We start from the raw sequence: 21,235 nt of genomic DNA on the forward strand, positions 1-21,235 counted from the left end.
CATTTTAAAGAGGTGATTTCAGATGTCAGATGCACGTTTGTTCCTAATTTGCTCTGTCGGTGTCAGAAGGTGTGAATTCTGGAGTAATGAACAGAATAACACTGATGTACATTTGTTCCAGACAATTTGTGGTCGGATGGTGTAAATGTCGTAGTAACAAGGTCTGACTGTATATAGTTATTTGCAACAATTGAGGAAATACTGCTATTTCTCCTTAATAGCAGAGATGGATCTTTTTAATTCACTCTTCTATAGAGAGCTCACACAACAACCCTTGATATACAAGTGGAGGGGAGAGGAACAGTTGGAATAGAGAAAAGTCAATAGGTACACCAAGGGTAATCAATATGACCGACTTACAACACATCAGATGGGTGCTTCAACACAAAGCTACATTACCCCTTTATACAAAGCTGAATGCTAGTTTGTAATGTACACCAAATTCTGTTTAGAGACAGGTTGGGTCATTCTTATGCAATTTCAATTATTTGTATTATCATGGGTGAACCAGTTTCGGTGAGCATAAGCATTCAGTTCTAAAGTATATCAATATTTATAAACAGACAGTTGTTATCCAAATAGCTACCAACTGGCCGCTATAAGTAACTAAGTTTACTGCACGTGTGTCAAAAACTGTAGCATGCATCAGCAGTAAATATTGTTAACTACATAACCTGTTTCGGTCAATGAAATGTTTAGCCGTATAGCTTACAGCAAAAACTTTCTAACACAAAACTTTTCAGAGTTTTATCAAAAATTGTAAATTGTTCAACAAAACATGTACATGTACTTACAATAATTTATAAAAATTATTTTAAATATTTTAAGGCAAATTACAAAATGATGTCCTCGAGAACCAATGTTAACAGACAACATTTTAGGAAAATTAATATAACAATTCTGATGTCTTGCAATCATGTTATAACTTGAACAAATGAATGGTTATAATGGTAAAATTGTTTGGTTAAAAAATTATAAGCTGCATTCTGAGTTTTAATAAATATATACTCACAGAAAAAAGTTCCTGTGCATCATTAAAATTTCAGTGAGACTTACATTTTTAAAATTTAAAAATATTGTGTTTTACACAGATGCTCTATTTATCTGTTAAAAGTACAGTGATTCACCTCCTGCATTTTGAACCTTACGTGCGGTTTACACAATGCTTGCTGCGCTGTTTACGACGATGTAACAGAACAACATATTGATGTAAAGTCGTGGTCGTACTTTGTGATCACCTAATCGGTTGCTTACAGTTCTTCCACTGATTGGCCTTAATTCAGGGATGTATTAGGATGTTAAACTTGTTATTTCCAAATGATTCCATATATGTACCTGCTTGATAGTCACAATTTTTTAACATGATGTTAGGTATTGACTCCCTAAACATGGAAGATCCCTAGTATCCCTAAGCTGTCAAGAACATTTCTGCAGACACTGCATAGTGTTCTGATGAACACTAATGAACACCAAAATTACTAAAAACAACATTTGTGCCATTCTAACATCAATCATACCCATCGTTCAAGGATGTTCATTTTCTTGGAGGCGTGGCACCACACTGACGATGATCAGATACCAACAAAAGTATTTTTCTGAGTGATGAGAATCCATACAATAGTTTTTGAGTCCAGTGATAAGAAAAATGACGTCAAACAGGAGCACATGACCAAGAATGCTAGTAATGCAACTTGTGATCACAAAGTATGAATAGCTCATGCAACTGACAGGACACCGCTGGAATATCGAAGGGAGTGGTTACACGTTTGTTTACTGAAATTTTTATGACCAGATTTTAAGTAAATTATATTCTGTATGCAATTATTTGATGCACAGGAACTTTTGTCCGCGAGTATATAAACAGATATCTAGAAAGATATTTATGTTAAAACATATAAGGACCATATATTTTTGGCAAGTATCTGTAAAGAGAGTTTTGCCAGCAGACGTCGTGACAATCATGTGACTTCAATAAATAGATAGCAGTATAGTTGAAAACAGACAAAAACTGTTTTTAAAATTAGGTTTTCTTTCAAACAACAGTCTTTGATAATCATACAAAAATAGTATTAAGAAATGTGTCATTTTTATGAGTGGGTCAAGTTTAATCTTTCTTGTTTTAACTTTATTTTTACGAATATTTCTGTTAATGTGACTGACATTTGTTACTTTCCCCATGCAAAAGTCAATGAGCATTGATGTCAAAAATCTTCAAATGTATGTACTGTTGCGCACAGACAACACAATCACTGAAACTGGTCCCTCACCAAAACAGGTCACAGACGATAATAACAATGGATGTGCCTTGTCATACTAATCAATATCTATAAAAAAAATCTACTGTAATAAACACTTTCATATGAAAATCTACTGCAACCAAGACTTTTATATGAAAATCTACTGTGACCAACACTTTCATATGAACATCTACTGTGACCAGCACTTTCATATGAAAATCTACTGTGACTAACACTTTCCTATGAAAATCTACTGTGGCCAACACTTTTATATGAAAATCTACTGTGACCCAACACTTTCATATGAAAATCTACTGTGACCAACATTTTCATATGAAAATCTACTGTGACCCAACACTTTCCTATGAAAATCTACTGTGACCCAACACTTTCCTATGAAAATCTACTGGGACCAACACTTTCCTATGAAAATCTACTGGGACCCAACACTTTCCTATGAAAATCTACTGGGACCAACACTTTCCTATGAAAATCTACTGGGGCCCAACACTTTCCTATGAAAATCTACTGCAACCAACACTTTCATATGAAAATCTACTGGGACCAACACTTTCATATGAAAATCTACTGGGACCCAACACTTTCCTATGAAAATCTACTGGGACCAACACTTTCCTATGAAAATCTACTGGGGCCCAACACTTTCATATGAAAATCTACTGCAACCAACACTTTCCTATGAAAATCTACTGGGACCAACACTTTCCTATGAAAATCTACTGGGACCAACACTTTCCTATGAAAATCTACTGGGACCCAACACGTTCCTATGAAAATCTACTGGGACCAACACATTCCTATGAAAATCTACTGGGGCCCAACACTTTCATATGAAAATCTACTGCAACCAACATTTTCATATGAAAATCTACTGCAACCAACACTTTCATATGAAAATCTACTGGGACCAACACTTTCATATGAAAATCTACCGTGACCAACACTTTCCTATGAAAATCTACTAGGACCAACACTTTCCTATGAAAATCTACCAGGACCAACACTTTCCTATGAAAATCTACTGGGACCAACATTTTCATATGAAAATCTACTGGGACCCAACACTTTCCTATGAAAATCTACTGTGACCAACACTTTCCTATGAAAATCTACTGCAACCAACACTTTCCTTTGAAAATCTACTGGGACCAACACTTTCATATGAAAATCTACTGGGACCAACAGTTTCCTGTAAAAATCTACTGGGATCAACACTTTCCTATGAAAATCTACCGGGACCAACACTTTTATATGAAAATCTACTGCAATGAACATTTCCATAATTGTGTGATGAAACATCATATTTAGAAAGTACAAATTGATGTAAAGACTGAGTCACTGTTGAATTTTTGCACATTAGGTATTGTGAAATTAACTACAAAGACTGAATTGACCGTTACTGATCAAATTTACATGTATTTTATGCAAGGCTTGAAACTGACAGGGAGCAGGAGCCAATTGCCACTTTAAATACACAAAATGCTTTAAAAAATCAGGTTCAAGAGCAACTTTTGCTTTCCATTTTATATTATACTGTTTTATAAAACTATAGAAGAAGAAGTTTGTTTTGTTTACAAGCACCACCAAAGCACATTGATTTGTTAATCATCGGCTGTTGGACGCCAAACATTTGCTAATTTTAACATACAGTCTTAGAGTGAAAACCTGCTACATTTTCCCATTAGTAGCAAGGGATATTTTATATGCACCATCCCGTAGACAGGATAGCACATACCACAACCTATGATATCCCACAGGCAGGACAGTACATGCCACAGCCTTTGTTACACCAGTTGTAGAGCACTGGCTGGAACGAGAAATAGCTCAATGGGCCCACCCAGCACACGGAATCGATCCCAGACTAACCGTGCATCAAGCAAGCACTTTACCACTGTGCCACGTCTGACCCCTATAGAACTATAGACTTTATATCAGAAGGAAATGGTTTATTTAATGATGCACTCAACACATTTTATTTACGGTTATATGGCGTCGGACATATGGTTAAGGACCACACAGATATTGAGATTTTTTATATGCACCATCCCACAGACAGAATGGCATATACCACAACCTATGATTAACCAGTCATGGTGCAGTGCCTGAAACGAGAAATAGCTCAATGGGCCCACCTAGCGCACAGGATCGATCCCAGACTAACCGTGCATCAAGCAAGTGCTTTACCACTGTGCTATATCTGACCCCTATAAAACTATAGACTTTATATCAATACTTGTGTTCTAGAGCTGCTACTCAATTTTTAAGGGTTGTTTCAAAGTTAAAATTTGAGAAGCAAAGATTGCTTCCCATTCCACAAAATTAATTTCAAGCCTTGTTAAGATATTTTTAAAACACCTCAACTGGTATAGTTTAAACTATAACAATATGGGAGTCTTGATATCTGGGTATTTTGACACTTGGTCTAGAGAATTAGGCAGTAAACCTGCTGCCACCACACAGGTAATACCTACAAAAACCCCAGCAAGGGGTTATTTATATGCACTTTCCCATAAACAGGACAGTACATACCACTGAAATACTACGGCATGCATTTATATCATTGATGTATATTTTATGGATAAATGGATTTTTGGACTGATGTCCACATGGAAACAATAAAATTGGTCTCGCTCTATGCATGTATACAATCCCAGCATCATGAGAGGTATAAATGAATTTTTGGACTGATGTATATACATGTATGGAATAAAAAAAATCTAAATATTTATTCAAATAAATGAATTGGATAAGTAAACAGTCAGTAAGCATATATAAATGCCTCTCCACGAGATGGTGTTACATACTGTATAAATCTGGATGAATGATAAGCAGAAAACATAACATTACAAAAATATAATTTCAGCCATTAAATACAAACTACAAATACTGGGTGGGTTTAAACACACAGTACACATGTTTGGACCAAGCCAAGAACTAATGCACATATACATGAGCTACATATATAAACTATACATGTTCATGTATTCAGTTCCTGCATCATGAAAGGGTGTAAAAAATATTCTAACCTCTTCTCCATCGCGGACTATTTTCACCAGATGAGGTTCGACAGACTTGCCCCGACCTTTCTGACAGCAACACCGACACAGGATGCAGACAAGGAGCCAGATGAGGAGGAGAAAGGCAATACTTCCCAGGACGGCCCCGATGATCCACAGCTTCTGGTCCACTGGGCCTGTATCAGCAGGCTTCACATACGCTTCAAGAAAAACAGTCTTTGTAACATTATTTAAGAGAATCGGTCTCAATTTAGTTATTTAAGAGAAACAGTCTCTATAAAGTTATTTAAGAGAAACAGTCTCTATAAAGTTATTTAAGATCAGGGCCCATATTTTCAAAGCTATCTTAACTGCAGGTGAGATATCTCGCCCGATGTCATGCCAGTCGACATACTGGACACTGTATACAGTGCATTCCCCAATTCATATTTCCCGCAGTGTTGCACATGACGCTCACTGGAAACATTTTTTCTTAACAGGAAACAGTTTAGTTTGTTTGTTTGTTGTTTTCCAGTGGAAAATAGCTTGGAATTTTGAGTTCAAAACGTTTTTGGTTTTCAGCAAGTATTTTTGCTTGACGACAATGGTGGCAGGTCGCTGATTGTGACAGCTAATTTGATAATAAATTTGATCATTTTACCAACAACGAAAATCACCAAATATTGCAATATGAATCGTAGTTTTTTTGTTTTTTTTAATTCTGGTCAGAAAACCACTGTTATTGGGAATAATGGACATAAATACTGGACAGCTAGCCACAAATGCCCATAAGCAAACAAGACTTTTTAGATTTTTTGCAAAATTTTAATCACCATTAACTGATCTAAAATATCATAAAAATTACAAAAACCCACAAAAATAATATTTATCAATTCATATATGAACTTTATTTTATGTATTTATAAAACATTTAAGGGAATATATGTCAGTAAAAATTATACTCTTGTACTCACTCAACGTGGTTTTTGTTAAAAATTAATCCAGTAGTCTAAAGGTTAAAAATATGATATTGTAAAACTGTTAGGGACTATGACGTGTGTCACAGTAATGTCATAGTCTCCAACAGCTTTACGATACCATAGTGTGAAAATATGGGGCCAGGTCTCCATAAAGTTTCCATAAAGTATCTAAAGAGACAACAATATCTATATTTGGATACTTAACATTTGGTATTTTTTTCTTCATACATGGTCTCAGAGAAAACCCCATACTTTTCCCACTAGCAACAAGGACCTTTTACATGCACCTTCCGACAGACATCATATGACAGCAAATACCACAGCCTCTGATATACCAGTTGTGGAGCACTGGTTAAGAAAACCCCATACTTTTCCCACTAGCAAACAAGGGCCTTTTACATGCACCTTCCGACAGACATCATATGACAGCAAATACCACAGCCTCTGATATACCAGTCGTGGAGCACTGGTTAAGATGGGGGGGGGGGGGGGGAGCCCAATCAGAGGGAATGGGTCCACTGAGGTGGTTGAATCCTACAATGCATTCACCTCAGGAGCCCCTGCATGTGCTGTAACCTCACCGTGGTGCAGGGGTGTAACATTCTCTTTGAGAATGGCCAATACAGCACAAAATTGAAGTTTTGAGTAAAATTCAGTATCCGTAAAATTCTGTGATATTTGTGTTTTTGTACAGTTCTTTACACTGTTTTTACACTGTTTTTGTTTAAGTCTTGAATTTTTATATTGATGTTGATCATCACTTTATTTATTTGCATTACCATAGTTTGACACCCAATAGCCGATGTATTTTTCGTGCTGGGGTGTCGTTAAACATTCATTCATTCATTCACCTCAGGAGAGTGCTTTACTGACAGAGTTAGATCCCCACCACTCAAATGGGTAGACAGTTAAAGTTTGTTTTGTTTAACAACACCACTGGAGCACATTTATTTATTAATCATCAGCTAATGGATGTCAAACATTTCGTAATTTTTTACATGTCTTAGAGAAGAAACCTGCTACATTTTTCCATTAGTAGCATGAGATCTTTTATATGCGCCATCCCACAGACAGGATAGCATATACCATTTCCTTTGATATACCAGTAGTGGAGCACTGTCTGGGATAAGGAAAAAAAAACCTAGTCCACTGAGGTAGTTCGATCTTACAGTGCAAGCACCTCAAGCTCTACCGACTGAGCTGGTTCCCGCCCACTCAAATGGGTAAAAGGGCAGAGAGACATTTATATATGCCTACCACCTGTTTGCTGATCAACTTCAATTATTTGAATAAATATTGTGTATAAAAAAAAAAAAGCAAAAGTGAAAAGAAAGGCAGGACATGAAAAGTGCCGTACGTTCAGCCTTGGTGAGAACCACATAGCCAAGTCCTAGAGCTGCCTCCTGGTCGTCGATGAGCTTCATTCTCTCCACAGCAGTGGCTGCCGGAACTAGACTCCCACTCTTCTCCATCAGGTACGTCAGGTGCACGTTGTTACTGTCAGCTTCTCGGCTCACATTCAGAACCTACAATTAGCACAGTGTCACATTCAGAACCTATAATTAACACACGTCACATTCAGAACCTAACATTAACATACATGTCACATTCAGAACCTACAATCAACACAGTGTCACATTCAGAACCTACAATTAACACAGTGTCACATTCAGAACCTACAATCAACACAGTGTCACATTCAGAACCTACCATTAACACAGTGTCGCATTCAGAACCTACAATCAACACAGTGTCACATTCAGAACCTACCATTAACACAGTGTCACATTCAGAACCTACAATCAACACAGTGTCATATTCAGAACCTACCATTAACACACGTCACATTCAGAACCTACAATTAACACACGTCACATTCAGAACATACAATTAACACACATGTCACATTCAGAACCTACAACTAACAGTGTCACATTCAGAACCTACCATTAACACAGTGCGACATTCAGAACCTACAAGTAACAGTGTCACATTCAGAACCTACGATTAACAGTGTCACATTCAGAACCTACAATTAACACAGTGTCACATTCAGAACCTACAATTAACACACACGTCACAAAACCGAACAAACACTGCTATGTATTAGAAGTCTATTGTTAGTGTCAGACTATGTTAAAACTCTCAAATTAATAAATACTTTTGATGGGAACACTAATTAATACTTTTGGTGGAAACACATTAATAAATACTTATAGCAGAAAGCCACAACAAGGAACCTTTGAGACAAGATATTTAAAACTTTCCAAAATCAGGACTCGAAATAGGAAATAAAATATGGCCTGTTATTTTTTGTTTTAATAGCCGACCGAAGGAAATATGACCTGCTAAAAAAAATATATGACCTGCTAAAAATAGCACAGTGTGGGATGGGAGGAGGATTTGAGATAGAGTGTGAAAAACCTCTGAGAAGTATTTTAGAGCATTATGAAATTAAAATATAACAGAATCCTGAGCTAAATAGAGATGAGATATTCATGCACACATTTTTCTCTTGAATAATGACCTGTCATTTTGGTGAGGCAGGTAGCAGGTGAAATTCTATTGCACAGGTCTGCTATGTCTAAAAAAAAAAGTACCACTTTTTACTTTTCACAGGCCACTCTTTCATGCACTTAAAAGTGTAGTTAAATGTAATTGTGCTTACCTGTAATTTAATATCACCTGATGGCGACACAGCATAGCGCTTTCGTCTTCGCAGCGGGTTGTACGTGCCATTGTTTATTTGTTCCTGTCGGCGGAAAGCCTCCTCATACACCAGTGATAGCTTGTATTCCAGTTCTTGACGAAATGTTTCCAGTGAGGTGTTAACATGCTGTCTCACTTTAATAACTGGATCAAAATAATAAACAATAAGGATCAGATGCCTGATTTATAAAAGGAAAATAAGTCTTATATTATTATTTCATTTACATATACTAAGTTAAGTATTTATGTAAATAATTTCATTTGTTCAATTTGTGTATGAAACAACAAGATAGAAATTATTTGTAATGATCATCATTCACAAAATTACAGCCATGGTCTTAGCTTCCTATTCCCAATATTCAAATATTCCATGAAGCCCACATGTACCCAGTTTTGGAAACATTCAGTTACTTCCTGATGACAATAATATTTTTGTTTTATATGTACCAAGGTCTTTATAAAATAAATAAGAATTGTGCAAAATTTGATGTCTCACCATGTACAATAACTTTGCTTGGTGTATAAAATATATTGCTGCTAAAAAAACTTGTGATGTAAAATTCATGATTAATCTAATTATGTTTTATTTCCTTAAAGAACAAAAATTAATTTAACATTTAATTTTTATTACTTTTAATGAACACACAAAAGTAAAACTATGGTCTAAGTTTCACTAGTCTAGAACTTATAATATGTAAGAACAGCTAAATGTGAAAAACATAATGCAGCTCTAGCCAACATAAAATATCAGTCACGGTCACCTATAGGCTATCTTACTTTCTAACTTCATCAATATAAAGACTAAAAACATATTACCAGAATATAAAATGACACACTACCTGTGATAACCCAGAATTCTGTGAGAGCTGTACTTGTGTTCAGTGTTGGAGTAGTCGACTCAGGAACGGTGGTTGGTGTTGAAGTGACATTCACATCAACCACAGCAGATGGTGTTGTACCTACAATTGTGGAGCTCGACAATATGACAGATGGTGACAATGATGGAGACTGAGAAGCTTCTGTAACTAGTAATGTCACTGTAGTGAGTACTGGAGTCACACTGGACACAAGGGGAGGTAACTCTAGCGATTGGCTTGAAGCCATTTCAGTGGTACTTTGAACAAATGAGGAAGATTCCCAAGACGAACTTGGCAAGACTGTGGATGATCCCAACCACAGATCTGATAACAAGGATGTTGTTGTTGGAACAAGGAGAGACAATTCCATTGACTGAGTAGATACAGTTGGAGTTATACTTTGACTAAATACAGACAATTCCAATGATTCACTTGACATTGGCAATTCTATACTTTCACTTCGAACAAAGGAAGACAACTCCACTGTTTGTGTAGATACAGTTGGAGTTATGTTTTGACTAAATACTGACAACGGACTTGGCAAGACTGTGGATGATCCCAACCACAGATCTGATAACAAGGATGTTGTTGTTGGAACAAGGAGAGACAATTCCATTGACTGAGTAGATACAGTTGGAGTTATACTTTGACTAAATACAGACAATTCCAATGATTCACTTGACATTGGCAATTCTATACTTTCACTTCGAACAAAGGAAGACAACTCCACTGTTTGTGTAGATACAGTTGGAGTTATGTTTTGACTAAATACTGACAACGGACTTGGCAAGACTGTGGATGATCCCAACCACAGATCTGATAACAAGGATGTTGTTGTTGGAACAAGGAGAGACAATTCCATTGACTGAGTAGATACAGTTGGAGTTATACTTTGACTAAATACAGACAATTCCAATGATTCACTTGACATTGGCAATTCTATACTTTCACTTCGAACAAAGGAAGACAACTCCACTGTTTGTGTAGATACAGTTGGAGTTATGTTTTGACTAAATACTGACAATTCTAATGTCTCACTAGAGATTGACAATGCTAAACTTTCACTTGGAACAAGGGGAGACAATTCCATTGACTGTGCAGATACAGTTGGTGTCACACTTGGAGTAAATATAGACAACTCCAATGATTCACTAGACATTGACAATGCTAAACTTCCACTTGAAACAAGGGGAGATAATACCATTGATTCAGTAGATATAATTGAAGTTATGCTTTGACTAAATACAGACAATTCTGGTGTCTCACTAGGCAATGTTAAAGTTTCACTTGGAACAAGGGGAGACAATTCTATTGTTTGAGTAGATACAGTTGGTGTTACATTTTGACTAAATACAGACAACTTCAGTGATTCACTGGACATTGACAATTCTAAACTTTCCGATGGAACAAGGGGAGACAACTCCATTGATTGAGTTGATATAACTGAGGTTATGCTTTGACTAAATACAGACAGCCCCAATGATTCACTATATACTGACAATGCTAAACTTTCAGTTGGAACAAGGGGAGACAATTCCATTGACTGTGTAGATATAGTTGGTGTCACACTTGGACTAAATATAGACAACTCCAATGATTCACTAGACATTGACAATGCTAAACTTCCACTTGAAACAAGGGGAGATAATACCATTGATTCAGTAGATATAATTGAAGTTATGCTTTGACTAAATACAGACAATTCTGGTGTCTCACTAGGCAATGTTAAAGTTTCACTTGGAACAAGGGGAGACAATTCTATTGTTTGAGTAGATACAGTTGGTGTTACATTTTGACTAAATACAGACAACTTCAGTGATTCACTGGACATTGACAATTCTAAACTTTCCGATGGAACAAGGGGAGACAACTCCATTGATTGAGTTGATATAACTGAGGTTATACTTTGACTAAATACAGACAGCCCCAATGATTCACTATATACTGACAATGCTAAACTTTCAGTTGGAACAAGGGGAGACAATTCCATTGACTGTGTAGATATAGTTGGTGTCACACTTGGACTAAATATAGACAACTCCAATGATTCACTAGACATTGACAATGCTAAACTTCCACTTGAAACAAGGGGAGATAATACCATTGATTCAGTAGATATAATTGAAGTTATGCTTTGACTAAATACAGACAATTCTGGTGTCTCACTAGGCAATGTTAAACTTTCACTTGGAACAAGGGGAGACAATTCTATTGTTTGAGTAGATACAGTTGGTGTTACATTTTGACTAAATACAGACAACTTCAGTGATTCACTGGACATTGACAATTCTAAACTTTCCGATGGAATAAGGGGAGACAACTCCATTGATTGAGTTGATATAACTGAGGTTATGCTTTGACTAAATACAGACAGCCCCAATGATTCACTATATACTGACAATGCTAAACTTTCAGTTGGAACAAGGGGAGACAATTCCATTGACTGTGTAGATACAGTTGGTGTCACACTTTGACTAAATACGGACAATTCCATTGTCTCACTAGGAAATATTAAACTTCCACTTGGAACATGGGGAGACAAGTCCATTGATTGACTAGATACAGTTGGAGTTATACTTTGGCTAAATACAGACAACTCCAATGATTCACTTGACAGTGCTAAACTTCCACTTGGAACAAGGGGAGACAAATCCATTGATTGTGCAGGTACAGTTGAAGTTATGCTTTGACTAAACACTTCCAATGTCTCACTAGACAATGCTAGACTTTCACTTGGAAAAAGAGGAGACAATTCTATTGACAGAGTTGTAATAATGCTATGACTAAATTCAGACATTCCCACCGAGTCACTAGACAAAGTTAAACTTCCATTTGGAACAATAAGGGATGATTCGAATGACTGGCTAGATAAAACTGGAATTATACTTTGAGTAATGACAGACATTTCGAATGACTGGCTAGATAAATCTAGAGACACACTCTGAACAAAGGGAGATGACTCTACTGTGCTTCTAGCTATTAGAGTAGTCTGTATAAACAGAGATGAGTTCATCAATTCACTTAATAAACTTTGACTAAATGATGATTCTGACATTGTACTGGATACTACTGGTGTGACACTTTGACTAGAGGGGGACAAGTCCATTGATAATACCGAGCTTAGACTTGTATAAGATGATTCCATGGACTGTGTAGGTAATATAGGAGTTATACTTCCAGTGTAAGAAGAGGAATCCATGCTCTGGCTAGGTGACACCGTTACACTATCAAATAAAACAAGGGAGTCACTTGACTGGCTAGGCAACATGGTTACACTTCCAGTAAACGGAGATGACTCCAGTGAACGACTAGACATTACAAATGTACCTGTCACTGATATGACATCACTAACTGTACTTGTTATACTACCTACTTCTGGAAAAACAGATGATGAGTTATAAGTTAGTAAGCTGGTGACATAGAAGTCAGGAACAAAAGAACTAGCTATGTCTATTTCTGTACTTGATAATTGTGTGAAATCTGAAAGTGTTAATCCCACAGCACTTGAAGTCAAGGCCGAATATGCAGACAGATCGGGTGATTGCCAAACACTACTAGCAGTAGTAGGTGAAAACTCTGCAAGACTATAAGAAGCTGTTAAAAGTGAAGACTTTGAGATTGTTGTTAATGTGCTTTCTAGAAAACTATTCACTGGAACGGATTCTGTTGTAAGACTAACATCAGACATCATAACAGACTTTGTTGCAATAGCAGACAACACAACAGACTGTGTTGTAAAACTATCAGATAATACAATAGATTGTGTTATTAAACTAACACCAGACACTGTTACTGATGAACTTCCAACCATGTCAGTAGTGGACAGATATTCTGATAAAGCGCTTGGTAATTCACTTGTAATTCCATACACTGGTGACTCAGTTACTAAAAACGAAGACAGAATATTAGAGCCACTTATCACTGGTGTTACTGCAGGAGATTCATATAATGAAATATAAGATGTTCCTGTGAAAGATGTATCAATCTCTGAAGCCACTGTTAACAGGAGTGATGTCAAAGATGCAGTAGATATGTCAGAAACATCTGCAAAAGTTGTGGTTCTTGGAAATTCAGAGGATTCTACAATGGTAGCTAACAAAGACTGTGACTCTTCAATTGTTGAGGTGACTTGTGTTGGCACAGCTACTGTAGATAGGATGTGCGATTCCAATGCTTGTGACCTTTCTGTCGTCAGTACAAAGTAAAGTGATGAAACTGACTTGGACACCTGTATTATTGGTGATGATATTGTCCTGTAACTAGGTGTCGGTTCCAAGATGGATGGAAATATAGATACTGTATCTGATACAGATTCATAAGTAGTTGTGATCATAAACTCAGACAAGCTGGAGATGTTTGTAGCTCCCACCATCAAAGACATAGATCCTGTTGAAGTAAAATAACTTTCTGAAACTGTTTCAACTAAAGTGGTAGACAACCTCCATGTTTTTATTTCAGAAGCTACTATCAAGTCTGATGATGTCACTGCTGCAGTTGTGTGTAGTTCTGGTGGCTCTGGTACCATCATGGATGATTCACTGGCAGATCTTGTAAAAGATGAATACATTTCTGAAGCTGTCAAATCAGTAAACAATAAGGTAGATGTTTCTGTCACAGAACTAAACATGTCTGAAGCTACTGAGATCACTGGAGGTGATAAAGCTGCTGTTTCTGTGGTGCCATCAATTACTGATTCTACTACTTCAGTTGAAAATAATAAACCTGCAAGTGAGGATGTCCCCTCCAATGACGTGTACATTTTGGAACCAGTAGGAAAGGTCACAAAAGGTGTCATGTCTATAGAATAGCTAGTACCTGAAGTTTCAGAAATAAAAAATGATGATGATCTTCCAATTAAAGGTAATGGGACCGTCAATGACTCCAATTCTGATTCCAAAGATTGTGTTACCATACTTTGTGTTAATAAAATTCCTGTTGATGATATAGCCGATTGTATAGATGAAGAATACACACCACTGTCTACACTAGCACTAATCTGAAAGGCACTGGATGTCTCAGCTGTAGTTATAGCTGGAGACACATCGCCGACACTGGTGAATGATGGTTCTATATTACTAACCACTGAAGAGCTGTACTGTATTGGCTGCATGGTTGACTGACTAGAATCTATTACACTTGTTCTAAAATCTGAAATTGTTATTAATGTTTTTCGTGGTAACAGTGATGCAGACAAGCTTTCAAATGTAACAGTTTCTGTTGCAAACCCACTATCAGGCACTACCACTGATGAAGTTTTGACAGAATGGATTTCAGTTGGCAAAACACCTCCTGATGAGCTTACAATATCACTTGTAATTCCAAAAAGTGGTGTTTCTGTTACTGAGACTGATGCTGTCCAAGAACTAGACACTGCTGTTGGTAATGCAGACATTGAAGGTTGCATCATTTGAGTGTAGGATGTTAATAAAATTTCAGACTCCAGTGTTTGTGATCTGTCTGACTCAATAGATGAAGATGAGTCAAGGACACTAGTCACAGATGAAACTGTGTCATATAGCTCTGTCACTGCTGTTAACATGGTCTTGTAAGTTGCTGTAGGTTCCAGCAATGATGGCAATATAGATGATCTCACATCTGATATTGTTTCATGACTTATTATGGATTCAGAGTAGCTATCCAAGGGTGTTGATGCTATTAAAGAAGAATATCTATCTGAAGGTGTTGTAGAAAGTATCGCTATTTCTGCAAAAGATGTTTCAATTTCAGACTTTACTATCAGGCTTGAAGATGTTACTGCAGTTACCGTGATATTTAAAGTTAGTTGGATTGATGTCTTTGCACTTCCTGTAATGGTTGTATATATTTCTGATGCAGCTGTATCCATAAATGATGACAAGGTAGGTGTTTCTGTTACAGAGCTAAACACATCTGGTACCACTGGGGTTGCTGTTTCCGTTACATAACTTCTTGAATCAATTTCTGCAGTGGATGGTGATGATAAAGTTTCAAATAATGTTGTTGCTGTAATTATAGGTGAAAGAGAAACATGTCCACTAACTGATCTTAGTGGTTGTGACACTTCCTGGGAGCTCTGCACTCCAGTTCCTCCAGCTGACTGAATACTGGCAAGAGACTCCTTCAATGAACCTGTGAAATCCATGTCACTTGAAGAGCTTTGTTGACTCACATCAGTATTAAATGACTCCAAAGATTTAGTTAGCATAGTTTCCATTAACAATGTTCCTGTTGATACTGGAATTGATTGCACAGTTGATGAATATGTAACACTGTCTATGCTAGTACTAATGTGAAAGGCATTTGAGTTATCAGACATAGTTACAAAAGGTAGCACATCACTAGAACTTGTGACAGATGGTTCAATATCACTAAGAACTGACGAGCTGTTAAAAAATGTTGGCTGCATAGTTGACCGACTCAGATCTATTGCACTCGTCCTTTCAGTAATTGGTGATATCGAACTCTGGGTATTTTCTACATAACCTGAATAGACCACAGTAAAGCTAGATTCCATATCTACACTAGACATTGATAACAGAAAAGACTTTTGTAAATCGATATTCTTGGAATGTAAACTCCTTGTGTTAGTAAGTGACATAGAAGACAATGTAGAAATTGAGCTGGTCTCAGAATAAACATGTGAGATGAAAGGCACAGTGGAGATCACAGAAGTAGGCACAAGGGATGAAAGTTGTTTTGATATGCTATATTCTAAATTACTGCTACTCAACAAGGCATCTATTTGATCACTTGCAGGCTTTGATTTCAAAGAAGTGGATGTAAAACGGTCCTCACTGACAACCAGTATCACATGTTCCGAAGAAGGCATCACCAAAGTGTCTGATTCAGTTGCCTCAGAAACATGTGATGATTGAGAATCATTAATAACAGGCTGTGTTGCATAGGAAGAGTACAACGGATTTTGTATCACAGATAAAGAGTCTGAAAATACACTCTCTTCTACACGTAATGTCGGTTCCTGTCTACTTATAAAAGCCAAACTAGAGGCACTAGGCAACACATTTGTAGATGTCTGCTTCATGTCGGTTGCATCCATCACAGGGACTGTTAGAAAACTAGTTTGTAATAGAGTTTGAGATTCTTTTGTCACAGAATAAGTTCTTTGTGGTGGTGACAATAAATTAGAAGACACAACCTGTTCAGAAGATATTTTTGAATTCATAACTCCTTTATCCACATCAGAAAGACTTGCTGTAAACTGGAAATATATTTTGTCTGACAATACAACACTATCACTACTTGATATCACTACAGTTAAAGAGGGTACTAATGAATATAAAGATTTCTCAGCTTTAGAGCTGTCTGTTTTAGTCACTGCAGACAAATTATCTAATTTTTCTGCAATAAATGTCATAGAGAAAGCATCTGTTGATGACAAAGATTGTGAGTTAATTAAAAGTGGTAAGTCTTTTGTGAGCAAGCTGGATGTGTGAATTAGATGCGGAGTGGAAGACAGAGAAGGCGTTTCCATGTTAACAAGTTGGCTGTCATGCGTTACGGAAGCATCAAGAGAAGACACAGATCCCAGTACAAAAGCAGCATCAAGAAAGCTGGTGAAGAGTTTACTTTCTACGGTGGTCACATCTGCCAAAGAGAAAACATTTCAATTAGATCTACAAACTCACACATAGATACAAGAAATGCAAAATCTATACCTAGTATTGACAAGCATTTATAATTAATAACTAAGCTGTAAATAATACATAAGTGTATGTTTTAAATTAATTTCCATTTCTACACTAATATAAAATAATGGCAAAATGTAAGATTTGATACTGGCGAGCCTGGAAAAATCAATTCATTATAAGACTAGGTTCCAATAAAAATTAATCCTACATAACAAGGAATCAGTGATGTTTAAATATCAATGAAAACATATCTGAGACATTTTTCAAACAAGATCTTTAAGGATTTGTGATCAATGGAATTTAAAAGACATGAAAACCTGAGATATGATATCATATTCTTTACACTTGAACCTCACAATATTCTTGTATTATGAAATGAGGGCTGCAATGAATATTTATATCATTATTATTCTACTAACAACAACTAACAATTCAACATTATAATCTACCTTGGATAAAATATTAGGCTTTATTTGGTGTACAGTGTGTGTGTGCAGGTGGGTGCCTACGTGCATGTGTGTGTGTATGTGTGTGTGTCTGTGCATGTGTGTATGCACGTGGGTGCCTGCATGTGTATGTGCATGTGTGTATGTGTGCATGTGTGTGTGTCTGTGTCTGTGCATGTGCGTGTGTGTGTGTTTGTGTATGTTTGTGTGTGTGTGTGCATGTGTGTGTGTGCATGTGTGTGTGTGTACACGTGTGTGTGTGTGTGTGTGCCTGTGTGTGTGTACACGTGTGTGTGTGTGTGTGTGTGTGGAGACATAAATTTATATTCCTAGTCAACTAGACACATGTTCACATTAAAATTTTATATTTTTGGGAACAACAAATATTGTATACTGGCACAAAATAATATTTCAAATGATAATTTTGGTTGTTCATAAGGATATTATTTTTATTACCTTTTAAATAATGTAACATTTTCAAATTTTATTATATTAAAGTGGGCAATGGGGAGCACAGACAAAATCACAAACAGTTACTATGGGCTTGAAAATAAGCCATGCTTTCCTACATATTTCAGAGAGATCTCAAAAGTTGCAATTTCAAAAATAAATGATCTATGTTTACCATGTGCTACTTATTTCACAAAGATCATATCACAAGTTGCTGGTTTTTCACATAAAGTCTATTCCAGAAAGGAGTAATCCATGTTTACATCACTTGCTACTAATTTCAGGAACACAGGGCTCAAACTTAATGATAGCACCGACGGCATTTGTCATAGCTATGATATGAATAGCCGAACGTCAGGGGCTTACCAATGACATATTTTTGTTGCCGGATAAAATTTATTGCCATTGCTGAAAGGATTATTTCTGGATTTTATATTTGTTGCAAATGTTACCAGTTTAAAATTGTCATAGATGGGCTCAAAGTTGACTTAGGTGAGCATCTTGCCTACAGCAAAAACATTTCAAAATTGTCTTAGTTTTAACAAATTCCTAAGTTTGAAAACCCTGAAAAGATGATATTATAAGTTGCTGGTTTTTCACATAAAGACTATTCCAGAAATTAGGGAACATTTTGTTCAGTATTGCATCATGATTTGCTATGCAAGTAACAGAGATCATTACACTATTTTGAAACATTAAACAGTAGCTGCTAATCAATTTTCAACTAACTAAAAATATCATCAATAAATATTTTGTAAACAAAATGTTCCCTGGAAAGGAATAATCCATGTTTACACCATTTGCTACTTATTTCACAAAGATCATATCACAAGTTGCTGGTTTTTCACATAAAGTCTATTCCAGAAAGGAGTAATCCATGTTTACATCACTTGCTACTAATTTCAGGAACACAGGGCTCAAACTTAATGATAGCACCGACGGCATTTGTCATAGCTATGATATGAATAGCCGAACGTCAGGGGCTTACCAATGGCATTTTTTGTTGTTGGATAAAATTTATTGCAGTGCTGAAAGGATTATTTCTGGATTTTATATTTGTTGCAAAAGTTACCGGTTTAAAATTGTTATAGGCAGGCTCAAAATTGACATAGGTGAGCATCTTGCCTACAGTAAAAACATTTCAAAGTTGTCTTATGTTTTTACAAATTCCCAAGTTTGAAAACCCTGAAAAGATGATATTATAAGTTGCTGGTTTTTCACATAAAGACTATTCCATAAATTAGGGAACATTTTGTTCAGTATTGCGTCATGATTTGCTATGCAAGTAACAGAGATCATTACACTATTTTAAAACATTAAACAGTAGCTGCTAATCAATTTTCAATTGACTAGAAATATCGCAAATAAACATTTTGAAAACAAAACGTTCCCTGGAAAGGAATAGTCCATGCTTACAACATTTGCTATAAATTTCATAAAGATGATGTCACAAGTTGCTTGAAAGGATATTATGGGGTAACAGCTGTCACTGAAATTATTGACCGGTATGTCTTCGCAAAAATGAAATTCAATGGAAATAAAAAGTTAAAATATATAATTTACTTAATGCATTCTCCTCTCACAAAACATTTCTGAAAGAGTCTTATCCTTAAACATGACAATGGATTTACACAAATTAGCATCTCATTGATATCAATAATTACCAACATACACAATGACAATGAACAAAGCAGCTTTTGTTTATCAATCTATATTTTATTTGTCTGATGGCAATAAATGGTAAGATGGCAAGTCTTCCATACATTGCAGAGCTATATAATTGTTACTAAGTATATAGTAAAATCCTACATTACTGTACTGTCATGTTAAACCTAGATGTCAAAGTTTATGTTTTTGATATGTGACTTGACACAGGGAAATTATAATAATTTCAAATAAAATTAAGAAGTTTTTGTTCAACTTCAAAATTAAAAAAATTATGCTTTATTAAGCTTTAAATACATGTATTAAACTGATATTGCATGATACAAATATGCATGTTGAAATTAAAACTTGTAATTTTGTGTGTGTGTGTGTGTGTGTGTGTGTGTGTGTGTGTGTGTGTGTGTGTGTGTGTGTGTGTGTGTATGTGTGTGCATGTAAATTTTTATAATAAAAACAAATTAACATGATATGTGGACTTTTGTTTACTTGGGAAATGGTGCTACAAAGTAGATTCCAGTGAAACTAAAAGAAAGATACAGCTTTGCAAGAAAACTAGTACCTGGTATATGGATTAAAACCGTTCATCCAAAACACAACCTTAATTCTTTTAAATGAAACACTTGCTAGATTCATATACATGTACATTTTGCCAGAGCATGCACTGATATCAGGGCTCCTAGATTATGGTAGCGCCACTCCCATGGCTAGTGATATTCAGTCTTGGGCTAGTAAATAACTACTATTGCCATGCCCCATGGCTAGTGATTGTTTCTTTGGGTCAAATGCTGGAGTTAAGTCTATTTGTAAATATGAATATCCTGACCCCCACCCCAACTCCCCATTGTTAGTGTTTTTAAGCTTTCTCTCTCTTTAGGTGACCTATCTGATTATTACTATCATTTAGTAAAATTGTATTAACTTAAAGTAAAGTAGGGCTAGTAGATTTTTAATAGTGGCAAGTAAAAAAATTTAATCACTTATTTAAAAAAAAATCTTGAAGCCCTGACTGATATGAATATTTGCATACACTTACATAGAAAAGAACAATTGGCTTTATTTCAACAGTCAATTCCTTGACAATACAACCATCACGCACACTTCACTACTCCAAATTGATTGATATGTTTGTCCTTAAAAAACATAGCCAGTTTGAAAAACTAATTGACACCACAATACCGAGTGTGTCTCCCACATCTTATTAACAAATGTCAAATTATTTCACTGACCCAGCCCTTTATTAAGCCCA

The 21,235-nt window shown here is 36.0% G+C and overlaps 1 protein-coding gene across 2 annotated transcripts in view; it reads right to left on the reverse strand.

The window, feature by feature from the left end:
- LOC121381047 (mucin-17-like) overlaps positions 1-21,235 on the reverse strand; it is a 75,825-nt gene that overhangs the window by 30,658 nt on the left and 23,932 nt on the right. The window contains exons 2-5 of one of the 2 annotated variants that reach the window (XM_041510129.1): positions 9,783-9,902; positions 8,903-9,087; positions 7,592-7,760; positions 5,285-5,475 (exon numbers count right to left, since the gene is read on the reverse strand). In XM_041510129.1, the coding sequence (XP_041366063.1) occupies positions 5,285-5,475; positions 7,592-7,760; positions 8,903-9,087; positions 9,783-9,902 (665 nt within the window). Of the gene's footprint in view, positions 1-5,284; positions 5,476-7,591; positions 7,761-8,902; positions 9,088-9,782; positions 16,957-21,235 lie in introns of those variants that run through there. The other variant, XM_041510128.1, reaches the window with a different exon arrangement.

The sequence above is a fragment of the Gigantopelta aegis genome, chromosome 9 (assembly GCF_016097555.1).
Source record: "Gigantopelta aegis isolate Gae_Host chromosome 9, Gae_host_genome, whole genome shotgun sequence".
NCBI classification, from domain to species: domain Eukaryota; kingdom Metazoa; phylum Mollusca; class Gastropoda; order Neomphalida; family Peltospiridae; genus Gigantopelta; species Gigantopelta aegis.